This window comes from Coffea arabica, chromosome 3e (assembly GCF_036785885.1).
Source record: "Coffea arabica cultivar ET-39 chromosome 3e, Coffea Arabica ET-39 HiFi, whole genome shotgun sequence".
Lineage (NCBI taxonomy): Eukaryota > Viridiplantae > Streptophyta > Magnoliopsida > Gentianales > Rubiaceae > Coffea > Coffea arabica.
In genome coordinates, this window is record NC_092315.1 from 36,503,974 (window position 1) to 36,524,536 (window position 20,563).

A 20,563-nucleotide genomic window follows, 5' to 3' on the forward strand; every position below is an offset into this window, starting at 1 on the left:
TGATGCCTTGTTCTGTTTGCTTCATAATAATGTGCATGCCTTGTTCTGTTTGCATAGTAAGCTGATGCATTTATATATGTTGGTGCATTTATATTTTCATGCCCTGTTCTGTTTGTTTCAGAATAATTAGGAAAAGTCATTCAGCACTTTTGGTTCTTTCTCATTTTTTAAAAATATTCTTCAAGAAATTTGCAAGCTGATGTTATTTTTCTTCTTGAATAACTAGAGAAGTACATATACCACCTATTCAAAATATTAAAATTTTACTAAAGTTCATTAATGTTTCACCACAGGTTTGAATTGAAGATAGCTATCTGTGAAAAGAAATCATTTTGAAGACGTTGCACATTGATTTCGCTAGAGGTACAAGCCAACTTATATTCTTGTGTTCTTTTTTATTAGGAATTAGATTAAGTTACATATATGATATTAAATTTGTTCATTTGTTTGAACCTGTAATGTACATTCATTTTCATCTTTTGGTCATTTGGATTCTTAATTTTTTTTTAAACTGGAGTGTCATTGCAGTAGATATATTATATGACCTGCAAATTTTATTCTTAACATTGATTCGTGTAAAAAACTGTTTACTTGGTGACACGTGATAAATGGCTAGTAGTGGAAAACCTTTGGGGTTCAGTCTGTTTGCTCATGTCTTGTGCTTTTATCTCAAACAGTGACCTTCTCGTTGACTTCCAAATAGCTTCTTGGTATCCTAATAATTTTTTTGTTGTATGAGTGATGCTCTTTGTTAATATTATTCTTAATTGCTTTCTTTTGCTTATATATGTATATGTATATGTATGTATGTGTATATTTTAAGGTTAAATTTGTCATGGTTACAGAATATGGATAAAACTTGGATGCAAAAGAATAGACGAAGCAAAGCATATTGGGATGGTTTGCAAAAATTCTTAGATTATGCATTCCAGAATTCAAGTATAAATGGGATGATATTATGTCCATGTAAAGAATGTAAGTGTGGTGTATGTATTACCAGGGCGAATGCAGAACTTCATTTGAAAGTTTATGGTTTTGTTAAAGGATACACCCATTGGGCAGCTCATGGAGAATTTGTTTACTCTAATGCACCAAAACCTACTTCCCATGATATCTCACATGGGGTACAGGATGAACTTGATGACATGCATGGTTTGGTTCATGATGCAATGGGAATTCCTGAACAAGATTATACAAGGATAGATGGAACTGAATACAAAAGCCAATTGCCCAATGTAGAAGCTGAAAAGTTTTACAATCTAATTGATAATTCTAACAAAGAGCTTTACTCTGGATGTAAAAGATTCTCAAAACTGTCCTTTATGATTCGGTTGCTTCACCTCAAATGCCTTGGTAAACTCAGCAACAAAATTTTTGATATGTTACTTGATTTGTTGAAAGAAGCCTTTCCAGATGCGATGGATGGTTTGCCTAAGTCTTATTATGAAGCTGAAAAGTTAATGAAGGAATTAGGACTTGGGTATGATAAATATGATGCATGTCCGAATGACTGCACTTTGTATTGGGGGGTAGATGCAAGAAGAAAGCATTGTGAAACATGTAAAGAATCTAGATGGGTTAAATCTGAAAATGATCCGACTGGTGAGGGAAGAAAAATACCGCATAAGGTTTTATGGCATTTTCCCCTAAAACATAGGTTACAACGCCTATTTATGTCCTCCAAAATTGCAGGCCATATGAGATGGCATGCAGAAGGTCGTACTAAGGATGGTAACATGAGGTACCCTGCTGATTCTCCATCTTGGCAAACATTTGACTTTCATCATCCAGAATTTTCTCAAGATTCTCGTAATGTGAGGTTGGGCCTAGCATCAGATGGATTTAACCCATTCAAAAATATGAGTTCAACTCATAGCACTTGGCCGGTAATATTGATGCCATATAATTTGCCGCCATGGATGTGTATGAAACAACCGAACTTTATGTTGTCATTATTGATACCCGGTCCATTTGCACCAGGAAATAATATTGATATATATTTAAAACCTCTCATAGCAGAATTAAAGGAATTGTGGGATGTTGGAGTGAATACATATGATGCATCCAGAAAAGAAAACTTTCAACTTCGTGCAGCACTTTTATGGACCATTAGTGACTTTCCAGGTTATGTAATCCTCTCCGGATGGAGCACTAAAGGAAAACTTGCATGTCCTGTATGCCATAAATACACATGTTCATAGCATCTACAAAATTGGGGAAAATATTGCTATATGGGGCATCGAAGGTACTTGGAAATGAACCATCCATTTCGCAAAGATGCTAAATCTTTCAATGGAGCTGTAGAGTATGGAAAACCACCAGGAAGGTTAATGGGGTCTACAATTTTAGATGAGTTAGCTGGTTATAGTATTAAACTTGGGAAGACAGTTAGTGACAATCCAGAATTGCCATTTAATTGGAAAAAATTAAGTATTTTCTTTGATTTGCCCTATTGGAAAGACAATATGATACGTCATAATCTTGACGTTATGCACATTGAGAAGAACATCTGTGAGATCATTGTGGCTACATTGTTGAATCTGGAAAAAACCAAAGATAATAAAAAGTCACGTCTTGACCTTCACGATATGGGTATAAGATCAGAATTGCATCCCATTGAGAAGGGAAATGGTAGGAGTGTTCTGCCTCCAGCTTGCTTTACAATGAAAAAGAAGGAAAAGGAGATATTTTGCAAAGTTTTGAAAGGGATAAAAGTTCCAGATGGCTACGCAGCAAATATTTCTAGATGTGTTAAAGTAAAGCCACCAAAAATTTCTGGATTAAAAAGTCATGATTACCATATTTTGATGCAACAGCTTCTCCCAATAGCTCTGCGCAGAACTTTATCAAAAGCAGTTCGCTCTCCTTTGATCAAATTGAGCAGGTATTTTCGCAAGTTGTGCTCCAAAGTTTTGGATCCAGCAGATTTAGTTCATTTGGAAAAAGAGATTGGTATCATACTTTGTCAATTAGAAAGGATTTTTCCACCATCCTTTTTTAATGTGATGGTACATCTAGCTGTTCATTTGGTTAGCGAAGCAAAAATAGGAGGGCCTGTCCATTATTGGTGGATGTATCCTATAGAAAGGTACTCATGAAATATTTAAGTGAAGTATTTTGAAAATTTTAGACATTTTTTATCATTAACTTCATCTCAATATTCTAAACCTGAATTAAAACTTGCCTTGTCAAGGTATTTAGGAACTTTGAATTCCTACGTCCGAAATAGAAGTCGACCAGAAGGCTGCATTGCTGAAGGGTATTTAGCTGAGGAATGTTTGAATTTTTGTTCCTTATACCTAGCTGATTATGTTGAAACGAAGTTTAATCGGACAAGTAGAAATGATGATGTGGGCAACACCTCAAGTGAAGGCTTCGACGTATTTTCCAGTTCATGTCGTCCACTAGGAAAAGGAACTCTAACAAATTTCAGCAATGAAATTTTGAGAAAAGCACATCAATATGTGCTATTTAACTGTGACCACATCAAGCCATATGTTGAGTAAGTAAATTCCTTTCAATTCAAAAAATTATATATGTTAAATACTTAGTGAGTTTCTATATGCAGCCAACACCATAAAATGGTGGAGGAGCAAAATCCATGTGCTGGAAAACATGTCATTGAGCGTATTCATTGTGAGAACTTTGCAGATTGGTTTTCGGACCATGTAAGCTCAACAATCTTACAGGTTCTATTATCTTTTTTTTTATGCATAAAAGAAGAAATTTGTCATTGTTACATTTTGTATATAATAGGTTAAGCAGATTCAAGTGGCTGATGGTGTTGACATCTCCAAAGATTTGAAACTTCTGGCTAGGGGTCCAAATAATGTGGGGAGAACATATCAAAAGATTCTTGTCAATGGCTTTCGCTTCCATACAAGACAATTAGAATCTCAGAGGAAAACTCAGAATAGTGGGGTTCTTGTCAATGCAACAACATCAAGCTTTTCGAGTACTAAAGATAATAATCCAATTTTAAGTGACTTGGCTTACTATGGTATCCTTGAGTTAAATTACACTGAAGGCCGAATTGTCACCTTATTTGAATGTGATTGGATATCAAAAGGCAAAAGATTAAAGCAAGATGAGGATGGATTCACATTGGCCAACTTCAAGAATGTAAAGGCTCACCCTGAGCCATATGTGATAGCAACCCAAGTTTCACAAGTTTTTTATGTTGAAGACCCTTTAGCTGAAGGCTGGAGTGTTGTTGTTGCTACATCTCCTAGGAATGAGTTTATGATGGACCCCGTATGTGATATTGAGATGTATTTGCAGAGCACAATTACCTCAACAACTCAAATGGACAATGAGAATGAAGACATTCGATGGGTTCGAGAAGATGATGGAGATGAAATACTCCACTAGGCTGAATTGTTGAAATGTTTGGTTTTTGCTATTAAAACTGTAAAAGTTGTAACTATAAACGTGGTTGCAATTTCACATGCATTTTTTTGTAGATGCAAATTCAGATTAACCTTGTTGTGTCTTTGCATTTGTCCATTTTAAAATTTCTGTTTTAACTTACTTACTTGCACTTTAAAATTGATTTGTTAGTAGATGAAAATTTTCAGTCTAATTGTAGCCTTTCTATTATCATATTCGTTTGACATTTTGCTATCCTTTTTGTATTTGTGTTCTTTTATTTGTTAAATGTTTTTATTTGTAGGAATGGCAAGGACTAAAAGACCGAAGATTACTGGAAATACACTTGTTGATCAACACGAGGATATAGCTGAAAATCAGATTCACATTGAGGAGCCTAACTCTACAGGTACATCTCTAATAAGTCATGCCCAGTTCTGATTTTCATTCTTGAGATCCAGTTTCAAAACTTTTAGTTCTACTAGTTTCTTTTGGTAATGAAATTCACCGGCGTCATATTTCATGGTTATAGATGAAGAAAATGCAGATGAAAATTCACAAAGAAAAACTAGAGGGCCAACATATATGACAAAAATATGGGGTAAACCTAGTAGTTGTCATCGGTACAAAGTTAGATTTGATAAGGATGGTGAGCCTGTTGGCAAGAACAAGTCCAAATTTACTGAGTTCTTATGAACAATAGCAATAAATGGAAAGTATGCTCCTCTAGACGTGACAGATTGGCGTGAAATGACAAATGATAAGAAGCAAGACATGCTTGTACTGGTGAAGGTAATGCACATTTTGCTTGATGCAAATATACAGCTGTACCCTTTATATGACAAAAATATGGATCTAAGTATTTGAGGTGTTATTGTAGGAAAAATTTCGTCTTCCTCCAGGTGCAGATTTTTGGACTTTGAAATCAATCGGCAAAAAATGGAGAAATTGGAAATCAGCTTTAAAGGCAAAATATTACAATCCAAATGAATCCATTGAGAGTCAAATTAACAATAGGGATCAGCGGATCTTGAAAGATCAGTGGAGAAATCTTCTGGCTTACTGGAGCTTAGAGGAAACAAAGGTATAACTGTTTTAACTATTAAATATCAACCATTATGTTGAGATTATAAGTTTTCACTATTTTTCTATAATTTCAGAATACCAGCGAGAAGAATAAGATGAGTCGGGCTAAGAAAACAATGAATCATAAGACAGGGAAGAAATCGTATGCTCAAATTCGAAAGAAATTGGTAAATCTTTTAAACCTTTTAGTTTCATTTAGTTTTTTCTTGTATCACCTAGTGGTCTTATGAAGACTTCATTTTCTATAGATGAAAAAATTAGGTCATCTCCCATCACGAGTTGATATGTTCGAACACTGTTATACTGACTCAAACGGAAACCCGGGAAATGATGACGTTGCAGCTACATTAGTAAGTTATTAATTGGTTGATGAAATTAGTACTCTAAATGACTTAAATTGTCTACTAACTTAGGACTAATTTTATCTTCATTAATGTAAGATAATCGACTTTAGTAATATTGAATTTTTTCTGGATTTTAAATACAACAAGCTTTGAAGGAAAAAGTTAGCCAACTTCCCCCTGGTTCCAATGATGATGTTGGTCGTAATGATGCATTTGCTCAAGTATTTGGGGAAGATAACAATGGGCGTGTGCGCATGTATGGTCTAGGTGTGACACCATCAGACAAATGGGGTAACGTACCTAGTCGCAGCACTTGTCAGCGTATCGTTATGGAGCAAAAGGCAGCAATTTCTAAGATGGAAGATAAATTTGCTGAGCAAGATCAGCAGCTGAAAGACCAAGCCAAAGAACTTGCGGAGCTCAAAGCAATGGTGTGTCAGCAGCAAAATAGTGGCTCAAAAACTGGTGGCTCGATAAATTCAACGTCCTCTAATCATGTTTCAAAATCTCCTATGGGTGCTCATTCTCTTCAGGTATATTCATGATTATTTTTCAAGAATTTATTGTGATTATACCATATGAGGATACTCACTTTTGTTGTTTGAAACTTGTTGATTAATTAAATTGCTATTTTGTTTGGTTATGTTGAATAGTAAAACATGGTAATTTCAACTTAGTAAAGTCATGGTTATTAAGTTTTATTGCTGAAAATTGGAGAAATGCTCAAAATGCAGGGGAAACTCTACCAAATTTTTTTAAAAAATAAATCTACCTAATTCAATTCTATGACTTCAAATTATCTTGTAGGAAGGTGATTGGGTGGATATTTTCAGCTTGTTTGATCCAACAAAATGTCTAGCTATTGGTCGCCTCCAAGGAATTGATCCTTCTAAAGTTGTTGGTGGACAACCATTAGGACCATGTTGGTGTGAAATACTAGTACAAATCGTGATGGAACGCAATGAACAATTGATTAGGCCTTATGGGCTATTGCAAACAATTGAAGATGCACTTGGTGCACCGATTGCTTGGCCACTGAAATTGGTATACTTTGACACAAGATTGTTCAAGTTTTTTTCTTTACAAATATTTGTAAGTTGGATGGATAATGAAGTGGTGTTCTTACTTAATCTACTAATTTTATAGGTGAAGAATCATGAGGATTGACAGTAGCCTTTTGTTTGGAGAATCAAGAGTTGGACAGCAGCCTTTTGTTAGAGAAGCAAGAGTTGGACAGCAGCCTTTTGTTTAGAGAAGCAATACTAGTTTTTGAGTTGACTTCAAATTTGTGGAATATTTTATATTCTTGAGAATGTTGCTGGATTCTATTGCAAGAGTTGGATGACAGCCTTTTGTTTAAAGAAGTATTAATGCTAGTTTTTGAATTAACTTCAAATTTGTGGAACTTTTTGCTTTATTTAGGATGTCACCAGTTTTTTACTTTCAAGCAGATTTATATTCTTTGGCATAGTGGCTGTCTTACAATTGCATATTATGTGTTTGGCGTATTGTATTAGGAGATTAGAGTAGAAAATTTAGATGAAAATTGCACAAAAAAAAGACATCTATTGAGGCACTTGCCAATGCCTACATTGAAACTAATGCACCTAGTAAAACCACATATCGTGACACTCTTTGAGTGTTTGGAGATTCCTTTTACAATGGTAGAAAATGCCTTGAAAGACAGGTAAACACTACACTATAAACTGCCTCCATTAATGTATATAATACACTTCATTGTGCCTAGACAATTACCTTTTGGCAACACGTAAAAGTGTCCTAAAAAGGGCAAAAATGATACGAAGTAAGGTGCCTTTATAGGGCATCTTTGGAGGCATTAGTGTGTGCCTATTTGCAATTTCTATCATGGCAATTGTGAATGCATCAAATTCATTAAACATGACGTTAAAAAAAGCCTCCAACCTATTCCAAACGAGTAGTTTAGTAGACATTTGATGTGTGCACCTCAATAGTCTAAGTGCCTCTAAAAGTTTCCTATTGCATCATTTTGTTGCGCCTCCAAATATAATATTTCTTGTAGTAACCAAATCTAGTATAATACATTAGCCCATTTTCTTTAACAAAACCCAACAGCTAACACCAACACTTAAAGGATCAAACAGAAAAAGACAAACAAAGTGCAAAAAAAAAAAAAAAAGAAACATGAACTAGCTTCTGGTGGAACCAAAAACAGGTCCGCCAGAAGCTGGAAATTTTCCGGCCAACTCACTGGAAACAACTTCCAAGAGTATTTAGAATCGAGTTTTGGTACAAGCATGATCCTTATAACCTTGCGAACTTGTTCAAATCATCAAACCAAATCCCCAAACATTCAAATGATGGCTTAAACTTCATGCCAAGCGTTGAATCAGCCAAGAGAAAATGTTATAATTACCTAATGATGCCTGAGGACTTGAACCAACGTGGAGAAACTCAAGAAAAAAGCTCTCAAATGCAAAAAATAAAACAAACAAGTTCTTGTCGCAAAGGTCAAAGTGCTGATGAAGTAGCAACTTCAAGTTTGAATTTGAACGATTTAGGGATTTTTTTAAGGAAATTTTCAAAATGAAAGTTGCCCTTTGATGATCCTAGATTGTGCAGAAGCAAAGATCTCCTCAAAAGGAGCCTGGAAGATATCGGAATAGGGCGACGAACAGAGCTAATTCACCAACCCTGTTTTCGGGAAGAAAATCTGCAAAAAATTTTTTTCTCTTTCTCCTCTTTTTCTCGCCCTTCGGCTGCTTAGCCAACTTCTCTAACCCTTCCTCTTGACCCTAAAGACTCTCTCTTAGCCTTTTAAATGAAACAAAAAATTGATTAAACCCTAAGAACAAAGGCTGAGATGATTTAACTAGGATTTTTTTTATTCGGTCCCTTTAATTGATTTTTGACAGCTGTTTCTTGGTAGATTTTGGGTAATAAGGTGTCCTAGTACTAGCTAATCTATGGGGGAAAGAAAACTGGATGCAAAAACGAATCTAAATTTGCCAAAAAATCCAGCTGTTTGTACTGGTTCTGATTTGCTGCGATTGCTAGTGAAGAAGAAACGCGCGCGTGAAGCTGCAGAGATTTTTTTTTTTGAAAAATAATAAATGGGCCGATGGGCCTTATCTTGTTTTCTTTTCATCCAGGTTTTTTGTTGGGTTTGGCTTGGGCTTTTGCATGGGTTTTATTTGGATTGTGGGTGAATTTATGGTTAGGTTTTGGGTGAAATTTTTTTGATTGGGTTTTTGGTTGGATTTTGATTGGGTTAAAAACAAAGGAAATCTCTACTATTTTTCCAATTTTGAAAATCCCATTTTTCTTTTCTTTTCTCCTACAAAAATAAAAATAAAAATAAAATGATTATTTACACAATAATAATAATAATAATAATAATACAATAAAAATAAGATTAAACAAAATTTTTGAGAAAATTTTGGTTTCTACACGTACATTTGAATGTGTATTAGATTAAGTGATAAGTACTTATCACTTATTTTTTGAAATAAATTTTATCTTGAAAGTTCAGTACTATTTAATTAATTTAGATATTTTATTTTTTATTATCAAATGCAGTTAAACATGTTAAGATTTGAATCCATTAAATTTAAATATTAAATTAGATTATCAAATAGCACCTTAGTTGGTCAAGGGTCTGGATGTGATTCTCCTACACGATCCTCCAATCTCTTAGTCGGATTTCGCGCCCTTTCTCACACTCGTATTTAGTATCTGATAAAAGAAAATAACATATCGTATGTTACACTTTGTCCCGTAAGGATACACCCAACTTAAATTGTTAGCATTCACTAGGACTTCAATCTCTATCCAACAACTACTAAGAGTCCTATTGCTTTAATTTTCTAAAGTTGCTTAATTCAAAATAATTTCTTTAGTTAAGATTTTATAGTAGTTCTTGAGTATTACACATCAAAGGAAATTGGTTTAAAACCCATGTCATAAAATCTCCAGTGGTGATAAGTGAAATAAAAGCTTCATACAACATCAAGTCCTACGTTCATTGAGTCAAAGAACAGTAAAGTGTGGTTGCAAGCACTACAACATATCCATTAATCATCCCGGAGATCAAACGCTTGGTTTCCACAGGTTTGAAAGAAGATGAGCAACATGCTCCTGTTGGACTAGTGTTTAATTAAAGTGTTAGCTATTGATACACTTTTTGATGGCATTCACTAATTTGAGTATTAAGTGCAGCTGCTTCTTGGAGTTCATGGCTTCGCTATTATATATAGCACTCAGTAATAAGATGCATAGATATGGTGGGGAATATATTAGCTAAATTAAATGCAGAAATCAGTGTTTGAAGTAGATGCAACTCGTTAACAAAGCATCGCTGGTTCAATGATTATCATAAGCCATTCAGACTAGATAAAATGTGTTTCCCTAAGTGAAGGTTCGTATCATAAGATGCTTTCATTTATGCGGGTTACTTTCAAATTTGTCAGTTTATTTTGAAATAGTGGGGAATGTTGGTCCATTTGGATCAATTGATTTGAATTTCAGGATGGATTTGATGGAATGTGTTTGAAATGATTCCGCTTGAAATCCGCATTAATTTGAAATAACTCGTTTAAATAATTCGTTTTCCAAATTAATAAGACAATTGGGGTAGAAATCCAAATAAATAAAAGTTAAGGGGCTAAAAAAGAATTTTTAGTTTTTCGTTTATCCTCAAGCGTCTGATCCTCAAAGCCCTAAACCAAAGCTTTGAGCTATCAGAATCACAGATTTGCTGCCATGGCAACAGCACCCTCTCAATCTTTTCATGCCCTTCTCGTGCCGTAGCAACAGCACCCTCTCAGTCTTTTTCCTTATTCTTTTTTTCTATTCTATCATTTATCTTTCCACAAATTTTTTTAGAAAGAAAAAAAAAAGAAGCTTTAAAGGGAACTAGCAAGCAGCAACCATGCGGTCCATGCCGCCATGGAAGCAGCAGCAGGCTAGCAGAGGAGGTGCCACAGTAGTGACAGTCGCAAAAGAGAATAGCTGGCGTTGACCATACTATTGACCATTTTCTCTTCTTTCGAGTTTCAACCATGACATAAAACAGTTTAATAGATTAATATGTGAAGAGATGGATTTCAAATGACACGTGTTTTGGGTGGATTTCAAATATTCCCAATTTTAACACTTACAGGATTGATGGATTTCAAGTCCAAATTCATTCTCAGTTATCCAAACATCTTGCGGATTTGGAAGAGGATTTGAAATCAAATCCACCCAAATCCCTCGATCCAAACATAGATTTAAAAGCCATTAGATTTTTTCACCTGTATCATCTAAATTAGTTGTTTTCCGAACTAACTCTATGTTACATCCCTAAACTTATATTACTTTATACTTTAAATTTTAATTTTGGATACTTTACATTCTAAACTCGTAATTGTGGATACTTTACCTCCTAAATTCTTAACTTTATCTTATTTAAGTCTAATCAATGACAATGTTAATAAAATTATCGATATAAAGGACCCCATAAGTTGAATGTGATCAAAAGGAGCCAAAGTATCCAAGTTAGAACAAAACAATATATTTTTATAAATTTGCACTATCTTTTATGTCATTAATCTTTTAACAATATTATTGATTCAAACTATACAAATCAATTACAATGTACTGAAAATGACGAAAAAGAGTCAAGGGATCGCAGGTAGAATAAAACAATACATTATCATTAATTTGCACTATCATTGATCTCATTAATTTTAATAATATTGTCTGTGATTAGACTTAAATGGGATAAAATTCAAAGTTTAGGATCTAAAGTAGCCAAAACTAAGAATTTAAGTGTAAAGTATCCAAAATTGAAATTTAGAATGCAATGTAAGAATGTAGTACAAGTTTCCAAGGTGCAAAGTAGATTTAGTCCTTATTTTCCTAAAAACGTGTGACTGTCGTGACTCTTCAATAGGTATTTGTATCAGGTAGTGAATATGTTTCTTTATTTTTAAGAAATTATCTCCCGAATAACTGACCGTTAAATGATAGTATAGATAGACAAAATCTAAAGATAAAACATCATAAACTTTTCTAAAAAGTCTCCTCTACAAACTCTTTCATTGAAAAAATTGTAAGAGTCCGAAAAACAGTGAAGCTCAAGCTTTTGATCCCATTTGTGCAAAATGTTGTCAAACAAAAGCTATATTTTAAGATAGCGGTTAAGTAACAAAACTCATTTGGGCAATAGTTGCAGAGATGAATAAACCTTAAGGAAAGCACCATTAGTAACATGTCTTAAAACCATTTTTCTCAAGAATTTATCTAACATCCTTCCAGTAACTAAAAACAATCAATGCTCGTAGGAAATTTTCAAACAAGGATATATAGTAGGATTGCGATGAATCAATTTATACATAGTCCCTTTAAACACTAAAAAGAAAAAGAAAAAAGAAAAAAAAAAGATGTTAGTTGGAATGCTATCTGGAGAGCGCATGTGCATCCATGATAAGAAAATACAAGGAGAAGTAGGTCATATTGATATGGGTCCTCTTTGATTTTTCTAAACGGAATATTAATCATATTGTGTCAAGAAAAAAATGTTTGCGTATTGTGACAGCTGAAGTTTGCAGCTTGCCTGCCATTTTGGACCTTTATTTAGGGGGATTTAGCTATTGTGTTTGCTTATTTATGGTGATATATTAATTTAGTAACTTCCTAAAAAGTGATGAATATAGTATTTTTGCCTGAAGTTATAAAATGAACAAATAAATAAAAAGTTAACTATTATAGATAAAAGAGAGTAAGATTGCTCCTAGAGATTATATTGAGAGAGAGTGAAGGGAAGGGGAACTGAATTATCAAATTGTTGCTGATTTCATCAGACAATAGGACAGAAAAAAGAAAGCACTAGAGGTGTAGTCTTTACTGGACTAATTTGGCAGAAGTCTTATCTAAATCTAGAAAAGTGGTTTTCCACTATAAAATGTTGGCCCCAAGAATGGTGTACGTATGGAAATGAAAGGCAAATATGCTGTTCATATCAATAGACAAAAAAGCAACAATGGGATCTGGTTGGTATGCTTCTGCTTGCCACCGAGCCTCTCCAAGGGACCTCTTTCTTATGTGCAATCTCACTTTTCGTTATATACTTACTTCCTCTTTACACTGCATTGAGCTTTCACACTAGACAACTATTTTCTTCTTTTTTTTTTCTGTCATTTTCATATATAATGTCCACAAGAGATCAAGTTGGCAGCATGTTTGTGTGCAAATGAATGTGATCAATTCAATCGAATATGGATGGTGACCCTACTAAAGTTGATGGCTGACAATGCAATTTTCGTTTATGAATATCCAAACCATGCACATAATTTAAATTTTCAAGTTATTTTGTTAGCAGATGCAATGGTCTTTTAGCAGTACTTAATTAAGTTTGCTAAAAAACAACCTCTGTTATGATGGAATAATTCCATGACCTAGACAAGCATTTCTTTGATTTGATATGTAGAGAATTTAATTCCATTCTTTTAATTTTTTTGGTATGTCCTGGACATGGTAGGTTGGTAGCTAGACATCCTATGGAATAACGAAGTCTATGATGATTTATTCCATTCTAGGTAGAAAATCAATCATATTTCTAGGCCCTTGCTTACTAGTTATATCCAACTATGTGTGGCTCAATTTTCTTAGTATATGAATTTGTTAAGAATCCAACTTCGCTCGTAAAATATTGATTGCTCATGGTATACTCAATGATTTCAGTGACCGACATTTTCATTGTTCATTTTCCACTTAGAAATCACAAAGTCTACAAAATGATCAAAGTAGCCTAGCAACTTTTGACAACTTTTTAACTTCGTTATGGTTGAATTTATTGCCGTTTCTGGACAAACACTTTTAGCTTTCCAAATTCAGTGGATGATAATTCTTAGCGTGGCAAGACTGACTCACTAATATCATAGATATCAAGAACTCGAACTTTATTAGCAGTCCCTAAATGCTTGCGCTACCCTCTTTTTTTTTAAAATTTTTTTAGCAAGAAAGATGTGAGATTTAAAAAATAAGGAGGAGCAGAGGGATTAAAATTCAAGACTTTAATTTCGCATGCACTACTTGAAGATTGCTCCATGAGACGGATTTCAACTCTTCCAATTGCTGGCAGCTATCTACCACAAAAACCATCTTATTATAGTTGTAAGTCTACAATAGTACATCAGATTTGTTATTCCATGTTAAGGCCCTTCTCTTGCTTATTTTTATTGTCCAAATATGACCCCCACATATGAAAGAAGTTAAAAATCAGTAAATATTTCTTTAAGAATAATAGGAATCATGCAAGAAGAATCAATCTTTTTATTGATTAGTTAAGTTTTGTACATTCTTTTGGGATAGGTAGGTAAGTTGTAACTTCAAATTGATGAATAAAAATTTGGAATTGCGATTTACATTTGGCCCTTAAAAACGTGCATCTCCTACAACTTACTAAATGAAGAATGGCTGTTTTCCAGTAGAACAATAGCCAAAAAATTGGCGCAAACTACATACCATCTGTAGAAGTGCATACAAATATTGGACAACATAGTGTAATATCCACAATAATTCATCTGGAATGCATGTATACAGGCAACTTACCATCGACAGAACTCAGAAATAATGGTTTATAATGATGGAACATAATGTAATAGAAGCAGGAGTGCAAACACTTCCAAACAAGAAGAAGGTAAGAAAAAGAAAAGGAATGAAGCACAAAGTACCAAGCATAAGGCATCAACTAATGTAAGATCTGAAAGGAAAATAAAGAAAAAGTAAAAAAAGAAGAAGATACATGTATGCATGATCATGGAGAAAAACCAAAACGGATTGTCTATCTATGGAAACTCTGTCTATGTTCAATTGTCCTGGCTCCAAATATAAATAAATCTCAATGCTAAGCTTGATTTTTCAAACAATTTTATGACCATTTTGTTAGGGTTTCCATGCTGAAGCCCATACTACAGGTTCCTCTTTCCATGCCAAGTAGATTCCTGATTCATGATCTGCCTGCTGTGGCTGCAATGACCATCCGGTCCGATACCTCTTAAGAAGTGCTTTAACATCATCAACAACATCATCACTGTAACTCACTGGTGAAAACGCTTCCCGGAGCCTCTCAGTCCATTGGGATCCTCTTTCCCTGCATTCTCTGTCTCCCTCACCAATTTCATCATCACAAGCCAAAACCCTAACTATGCTTCTTGAACATTCCCTCTCCAGCATCAATCTCTCGTTGCTTGTTGGTGGAAAGCTCTCCTCAAGCATCTCAAAATACAGTGTAGTGAATCGAAGGCACTCTTCAAAACACTTGACAAAGTCATTCTTAGAGCTGGTAAAATCAGCCTCCTCTTCCACAACAGTTACAATACGAGGCTGAAAAGATTGAAACATATGGATTACAGCAGTCCTCTCCTCAACCTGAACTCTTCTCAGGGCTCCTATACAATTTATTGCAATAGCTTCATCATCCTGGATATTTAAGTTCTGTTTAGTGAGTCCTCCCAAGTGACTCAATCCGCTAATTAAGTTGAACTCGAAGGGTACTCCCATCAACCGTGCAAACTTCTCCATTCTTTGAGCTATTTCCTTCATCACCGGCTTCGCAATGCTAGCTGTTATGACCACAGTTAGCTTCAAATGAGGGGTTTCATCATTTCTTGTTGCCAAGGCTTCTAGCAAAGTAGGCCATTGAGTGCATAGAGTGTTGCTGATATCGACTATGTGGAGCTTGTTTTCGCCGTCTAAGGCCTCCAGAATTGCTCCATTTGATGCTACATGTCCAAATGTTGTCCAGGGACTAACTTCCTGAAATTTCAATATCAATTTCCTAGCAGCATCAAAAGAGTGGCTCTTTTCTGCCACCGAAGCTAGGGTTTTGTAACACCTTTGGCCGGACTCCGTGGCCTTACAGAAAAGTGCTTGCAAGAAATAAGATGCTAATTTCTGATCACAATCGCCATAAGGAGATGCAAGCTCATTCAGCATCCATAAAAGATGGCGGATCTTGGTAGAATCCTTATCAGAAATTGCGGTGGCACATTCTCTGAGCAGCCTCGATGCCCATTTTCCATCTCCACAAGGCTCACCAGAATCAGATGATATGCTTGTGGATGTATGGCTACTCTGAGGCTGGTTATTAGTGCTTTGCATGTCTAGATAAGGATCATTTTTTTGAGGGTTTTTGTGAAAGAAGGTGGTTGTTTCCGGAGGACTGAAAAAACTTATGTCCATGGATTCTGAACCCCTAGAATTATTCTCATGAACTTTTGGAGGCTTAAATCCATGGGACTTTCAGAGAACAAAAAAATTAGATATATGCAAGTACATATACTGATTTCCTCTTGTATCATATAATTGATGTCATCGTCATCGTATAATCTTACCCATAGCTTACATATACTAAAAAGGAAGGTATAATAATTTTCTAGGCCAGGCTACAGTTAGGTGCTTGATTAACTATTCTCCAAAAATTTTTCTGTCACAATATAAATAAATAATAGAAAACGAAAAGAATCCTTCCTAATTTGTATCGATGTGGTGGTAAATAGAATATCGACTATGAAAATTTGTCAATTTGGGATTAAAAATAAAATAATAAAAAAGAATCTGTCAATTTGACACAAAGTTTACCAATGAGTGTGTCGTTGGAAAGCTTGGTAAGGCGCGCGCGCACACACATACATACATATATACATACATATATATATATATTCAGAATAAGTTTTGAGTAATAAAGAACTGATGGCCACAATGATTTGCAAAAACTACTTAACTTTTAGTCATCAATAAATCTATCACATTATTATTACTGGCTGCATAGACAAATTAAAGCTCTTGGATATTAAAAAATAAGCAAAGTTTAGGGAAATATGTGGGTGAATGGCAACTATGAAAACTTTTAAAAGATTTTGACAAGAATTAAATCTAACCTTGCCGATAGGAATTCAAAACTTCACCAACCTGTATTCATTTTTGGGTATGTAGCAACCTATATTCATTTTCCGTCAAAAAGAAACATTTATTACGGTTGTGGCCAAGTACATGCATTAAGTATCTATTTTACTACTTTTAGGTCCTTTGAAATGAATCATTCGTTATAATCTTCAAAGATGTGACCAAAACGCTAAGCTTTAATTTAGTTATGTTTGCATATTTTAATTTTCATATATGGAAGGGGTAATGTATTTGACAGCCAAGGTTCCGTCGAATGGAATTTGGTGCTTCTAAGAAGCAGTAACATAGAGAAGGACAAATAGATAAAGCCTAGACCACTATGTCCACATCTTAAGCACAATTAATAATGCAGAAATGGGCAAGGAATAAAATATTTATCCGCGGAGATAAAATATAAACAATCGAATCCCCAATAATGAATAACAACATGTCTTGCTTATAAAAATTCTCTTCGTTAACAAAGAACAAAGAGATGATGATAAAAGCAATAAGATCTGAAATAGACAAGTTGGAACTTTTGACTAGGTTTTACCTATTTCAAAGCTTGTCTTTCTTTCACTAAATTATGGTATTTAAGAAATCATTGTCCTATATCCTCTTCAATTTACCTTTTCTACCGTTGTTCTTCTGGATTTTCTTGTACTGCAGCTATCTTCTTAAAGCAGAAATTCACAGCTGCTACCAGTAAAACAACTTGAACTACCTATTTTTCAGAAAAATGAGAATATGAAGATTAACTAAGCCATATCACACTTTCAGATATTCCTTGATCGGACGAGTCAGCAAATCTACCATCTGATTATGCGTAGAAATTACAAATTTAGATTCATTTACAGAGAGTGGACTCAAGTACCAACGTTTTCAGCTAAAGAGGGATGTGACTATCAAGAGGAAATAGTACCTTCAATCCTTTCTTTTTGCCCGAGCTAGCTAAAGATTTGCTTAGATTAGGTCTTTTATGTTGTGGTTGTGCCAGAATCTCATTCTGATAGACTAACTCGACGGGATTTGCCTAATCCACTTTCCCTAAAAGGAAAAAAATTAAAAGATGTACTAGCTTCATTTTTACTATTAAAATTCGACTTTTTAGCAGCATCTTTTCAACATAAAAATGATTTCCATTTTGTTCTCAGGTAGTGTTACTTCAATTCCAATTCATTTCAATTTATCTGAGCATCTAAAAACATCTTTCCTTACTGAAAGTGTAAGTTGATTTAAGTATAGAAAATTGTTGCATGAGGCAGCTTATTGTCCTTATACTTGTCTCCTGCAGGACCTCTAGGAATATCCTAGTCAAATATCTAATTAATAAAGTTAAAAATAGAAATGACCTGCCAGAGAATAGTTCTGCAGGCCAACATGTAACCTTTTAATCCTAGGACTATACTAACAGAATTTCCTAGCTTTATGCAAGTTTGAACAGAGTCCATATCTTGGTGTATTTGGCCAAAAGTCTGTATATGGTTTATTTCTTAAAACATGTATTTGCAGAAATCGTACCAATGATGCATGGCTGTCCAAAATTTACCAAAACAAACAAATAAAAAAAATATTTGCCTGAAAGAAATATTTTATTTTGAAAAACCAGTCATTCTTTCTAGAAGCTGATAACATGTGGCTTGTTTATCAAAAACTGTAAATCATGTTACCGTCAATTAATAAAAGCCAGAGGAGCAAGGAGGAATTTTTTTGTTTTAATTATTGGCCTTTTCTATGTTTCAGTATTTATTTTTTATTCGTGTCTTTTTTTATGTTTCCTAGTGTAGTTTTTGCTTTGGGTTCACAATTAGATATAATTCATTTGAATCTGTGATTACGATTCTTGGCAACTTGTGAAGCTGATGAGCTCCTTCTAATTCTTGTGTGTCTGCATTTATCAAAGGGGTGGAAGTTATTGCTTTCATTTAGCTACTTTATACATCAATTGAAACCAGGGAGAATTATACCTTCACACTCGAAATTCGTTCACCAAATCTGTTTTTTTCTCCCTTCATTTTTTATATTTTTTGTCCATATGGCAGGAAAAAATTCATTGAAATCAAGTAATATCATATGGTATCATTGTAAGTTTATTCCATGCTGATAAATTACACAAGCGGACAAACACAAAGGTCTTATTTCTAATTCTAATCATTGGAAGTGCGTCTTTGCCTTGTTTTGCTTTCTTCAATGCTTCATATAAATGTAGTTTCCTATTACTTGCGGTTCCATCATTGTGGCCCTTTATACAGCAGTATGACTGTTGTCTTCATGTGTTTCCTATAGATCACAATTTAGTGAATATATTGTATAAATTACTTACATAGCAATTCCTGTTTTAACACCTTCTGCCTTCGGAGTTATAATTTAAGCTGGCCTGCCAATTGAAAACACAAAATTATGAGCCCACACAAAGTTAGTTAAAGGCCTTCCTATATATAGATAAGTATTAAACATGATGTAACCATCTCTTACCAATTAACAGACAAAGTGAACACATAGACCATCAAATGAACATCAATAGCCAAGAATATTTTTGATGGATTCTTGCATCTAAATTCTAATAGATTATTCCACTGTAATTTCTCAATCAAACACAAGAAGGCCTACTCCCAACTTAATATTCAAAGCTTGGACAAAGATAACTCCTTGAAAATCCAAATTCCGTTCGGTTTGTCCACTTTATTTGTCCTCAATACTCAAAACTATATCCAATCAAATAGAGGAAGAAGTATTATATTCCTGAAAGATAAACTTCTTTGAATGTACCATTTGTCTAATCAAACAGCCATTAAACCTAATATGTTTCTGGAGACAGGAGGAAAAGAGGAAGGCCCCACACTGAAATTAACTACTTTTTGATTAATTGAAAATTAAATTGAACTTTATCATGCATGTTTAATTGGCAAAAGCATTTGGATGATGAAGTAAGGGAATATAAATTCCATCATTGCAATCATCTATATGATTGCGCAAATTATGAATAATCGATAGTGGGATTGTTTTATACATAAAAATTAAAAAAGTAGAGTTTCTTTTTCTTTTTTAATTGTTAGATCTGAATTTTTATCTTATTTTTTTTAATTACCAGATTTGGATTTTTAGATTTATCTTGTCAGATCTAAGCTTATCTACCTATAGAAGACATGAATAGATCTTGGAGAAATTTATACGTAATTGTCAGAAGTTTTGGAATTTTATGGTCCCATCGTTTATTCCTTCTTCATATTCGAAGGAAATTTTTTTCTATCTATTTTATTTATTCCGTGCATTATATTAGTTGTCATTAGTGCAGCTTTCAGTAAATGAATAAAGTTATCTTATTTGTTGAAGAAAAGAATTTAAAGTGCTTGGGGCTGGAAATCAAGGAATAGCTACAGTACCTGGCATTCATCGGATACATTTTAAAGGCTTTTGTAAAGGGAACCGTTTCAATTGCTATATTTTGAAGTTTCCATAGAAAAATGTACTACTACAATTTGATGTATGTGAAGCAAAATGGTAATTGAAAAATATATTCATGAAAAACACAAAATTTTTTTGAAGAAAATCTTAAATTTTTTGGTAGTACATTAAAACTTTTATAAAGAAAAATTAGAATATAAAAATAAAAAGCAAAAATTACTGGCATTATATACATATTATTTTTTTAAATAGAAGCAAGTTTCATTAACGGATTATTGGAAATCATCTAGCATGATTTGATTTACATTACTACCCTAATAGCAGATTAAATATACACTAGAAATGATAGTTTTGCAAGATATTTATAATTGTACCCTACTAGTACTCATCTTCTTAAAACGTTGCAAAATTAATTCATTGTCAAGTTTATTAAATACATTTTTTTCAACATA

At 33.9% G+C, this 20,563-nt stretch overlaps 3 protein-coding genes and 1 long non-coding RNA gene across 4 annotated transcripts; 3 read left to right on the top strand and 1 right to left on the bottom strand.

The window, feature by feature from the left end:
* The first annotated feature begins 848 nt into the window (after nt 1-848).
* On the top strand, nt 849-2,201 carry LOC113737563 (uncharacterized). Its single transcript, XM_027264775.1, has one exon. It carries the CDS (start codon nt 849-851, stop codon nt 2,199-2,201), a length of 1,353 nt encoding a protein of 450 aa, XP_027120576.1.
* Nucleotides 2,202-3,481: 1,280 nt separating this feature from the next.
* On the top strand, nt 3,482-3,807 carry LOC113737564 (uncharacterized). The gene is made up of 3 exons (XR_011842292.1): nt 3,482-3,502; nt 3,569-3,668; nt 3,757-3,807. It is a non-coding gene; the product is annotated as an uncharacterized lncRNA (long non-coding RNA).
* A 1,895-nt stretch (nt 3,808-5,702) lies between these two features.
* LOC113737565 (uncharacterized) lies at nt 5,703-6,965 on the top strand. The gene is made up of 4 exons (XM_027264777.2): nt 5,703-5,804; nt 5,954-6,331; nt 6,606-6,842; nt 6,945-6,965. Exons 1-4 carry the CDS (start codon nt 5,703-5,705, stop codon nt 6,963-6,965), a joined length of 738 nt encoding a protein of 245 aa, XP_027120578.2.
* Nucleotides 6,966-14,223: 7,258 nt separating this feature from the next.
* On the bottom strand, nt 14,224-16,127 carry LOC113736752 (protein SHORT-ROOT-like). The gene has a single exon (XM_027263836.2). It carries the CDS (start codon nt 16,002-16,004, stop codon nt 14,706-14,708), a length of 1,299 nt encoding a protein of 432 aa, XP_027119637.1. The 5' UTR covers nt 16,005-16,127; the 3' UTR covers nt 14,224-14,705.
* Nucleotides 16,128-20,563: the final 4,436 nt, after the last annotated feature.

What these genes read in the sequence shown, in the direction of transcription:
- LOC113737563 (XM_027264775.1), top strand. Translation starts at nt 849, where the DNA reads ATGGATAAAACTTGGATGCAAAAGAATAGACGAAGCAAAGCATATTGG.
- LOC113737565 (XM_027264777.2), top strand. Translation starts at nt 5,703, where the DNA reads ATGAAAAAATTAGGTCATCTCCCATCACGAGTTGATATGTTCGAACAC. An exon ending in ATGACGTTGCAGCTACATTA is followed by an intron (nt 5,805 to 5,953) that starts GTAAGTTATTAA and finishes CAAGCTTTGAAG; the next exon opens with GAAAAAGTTAGCCAACTTCC. An exon ending in TGGGTGCTCATTCTCTTCAG is followed by an intron (nt 6,332 to 6,605) that starts GTATATTCATGA and finishes ATTATCTTGTAG; the next exon opens with GAAGGTGATTGGGTGGATAT.
- LOC113736752 (XM_027263836.2), bottom strand. Translation starts at nt 16,004, where the DNA reads ATGGACATAAGTTTTTTCAGTCCTCCGGAAACAACCACCTTCTTTCAC.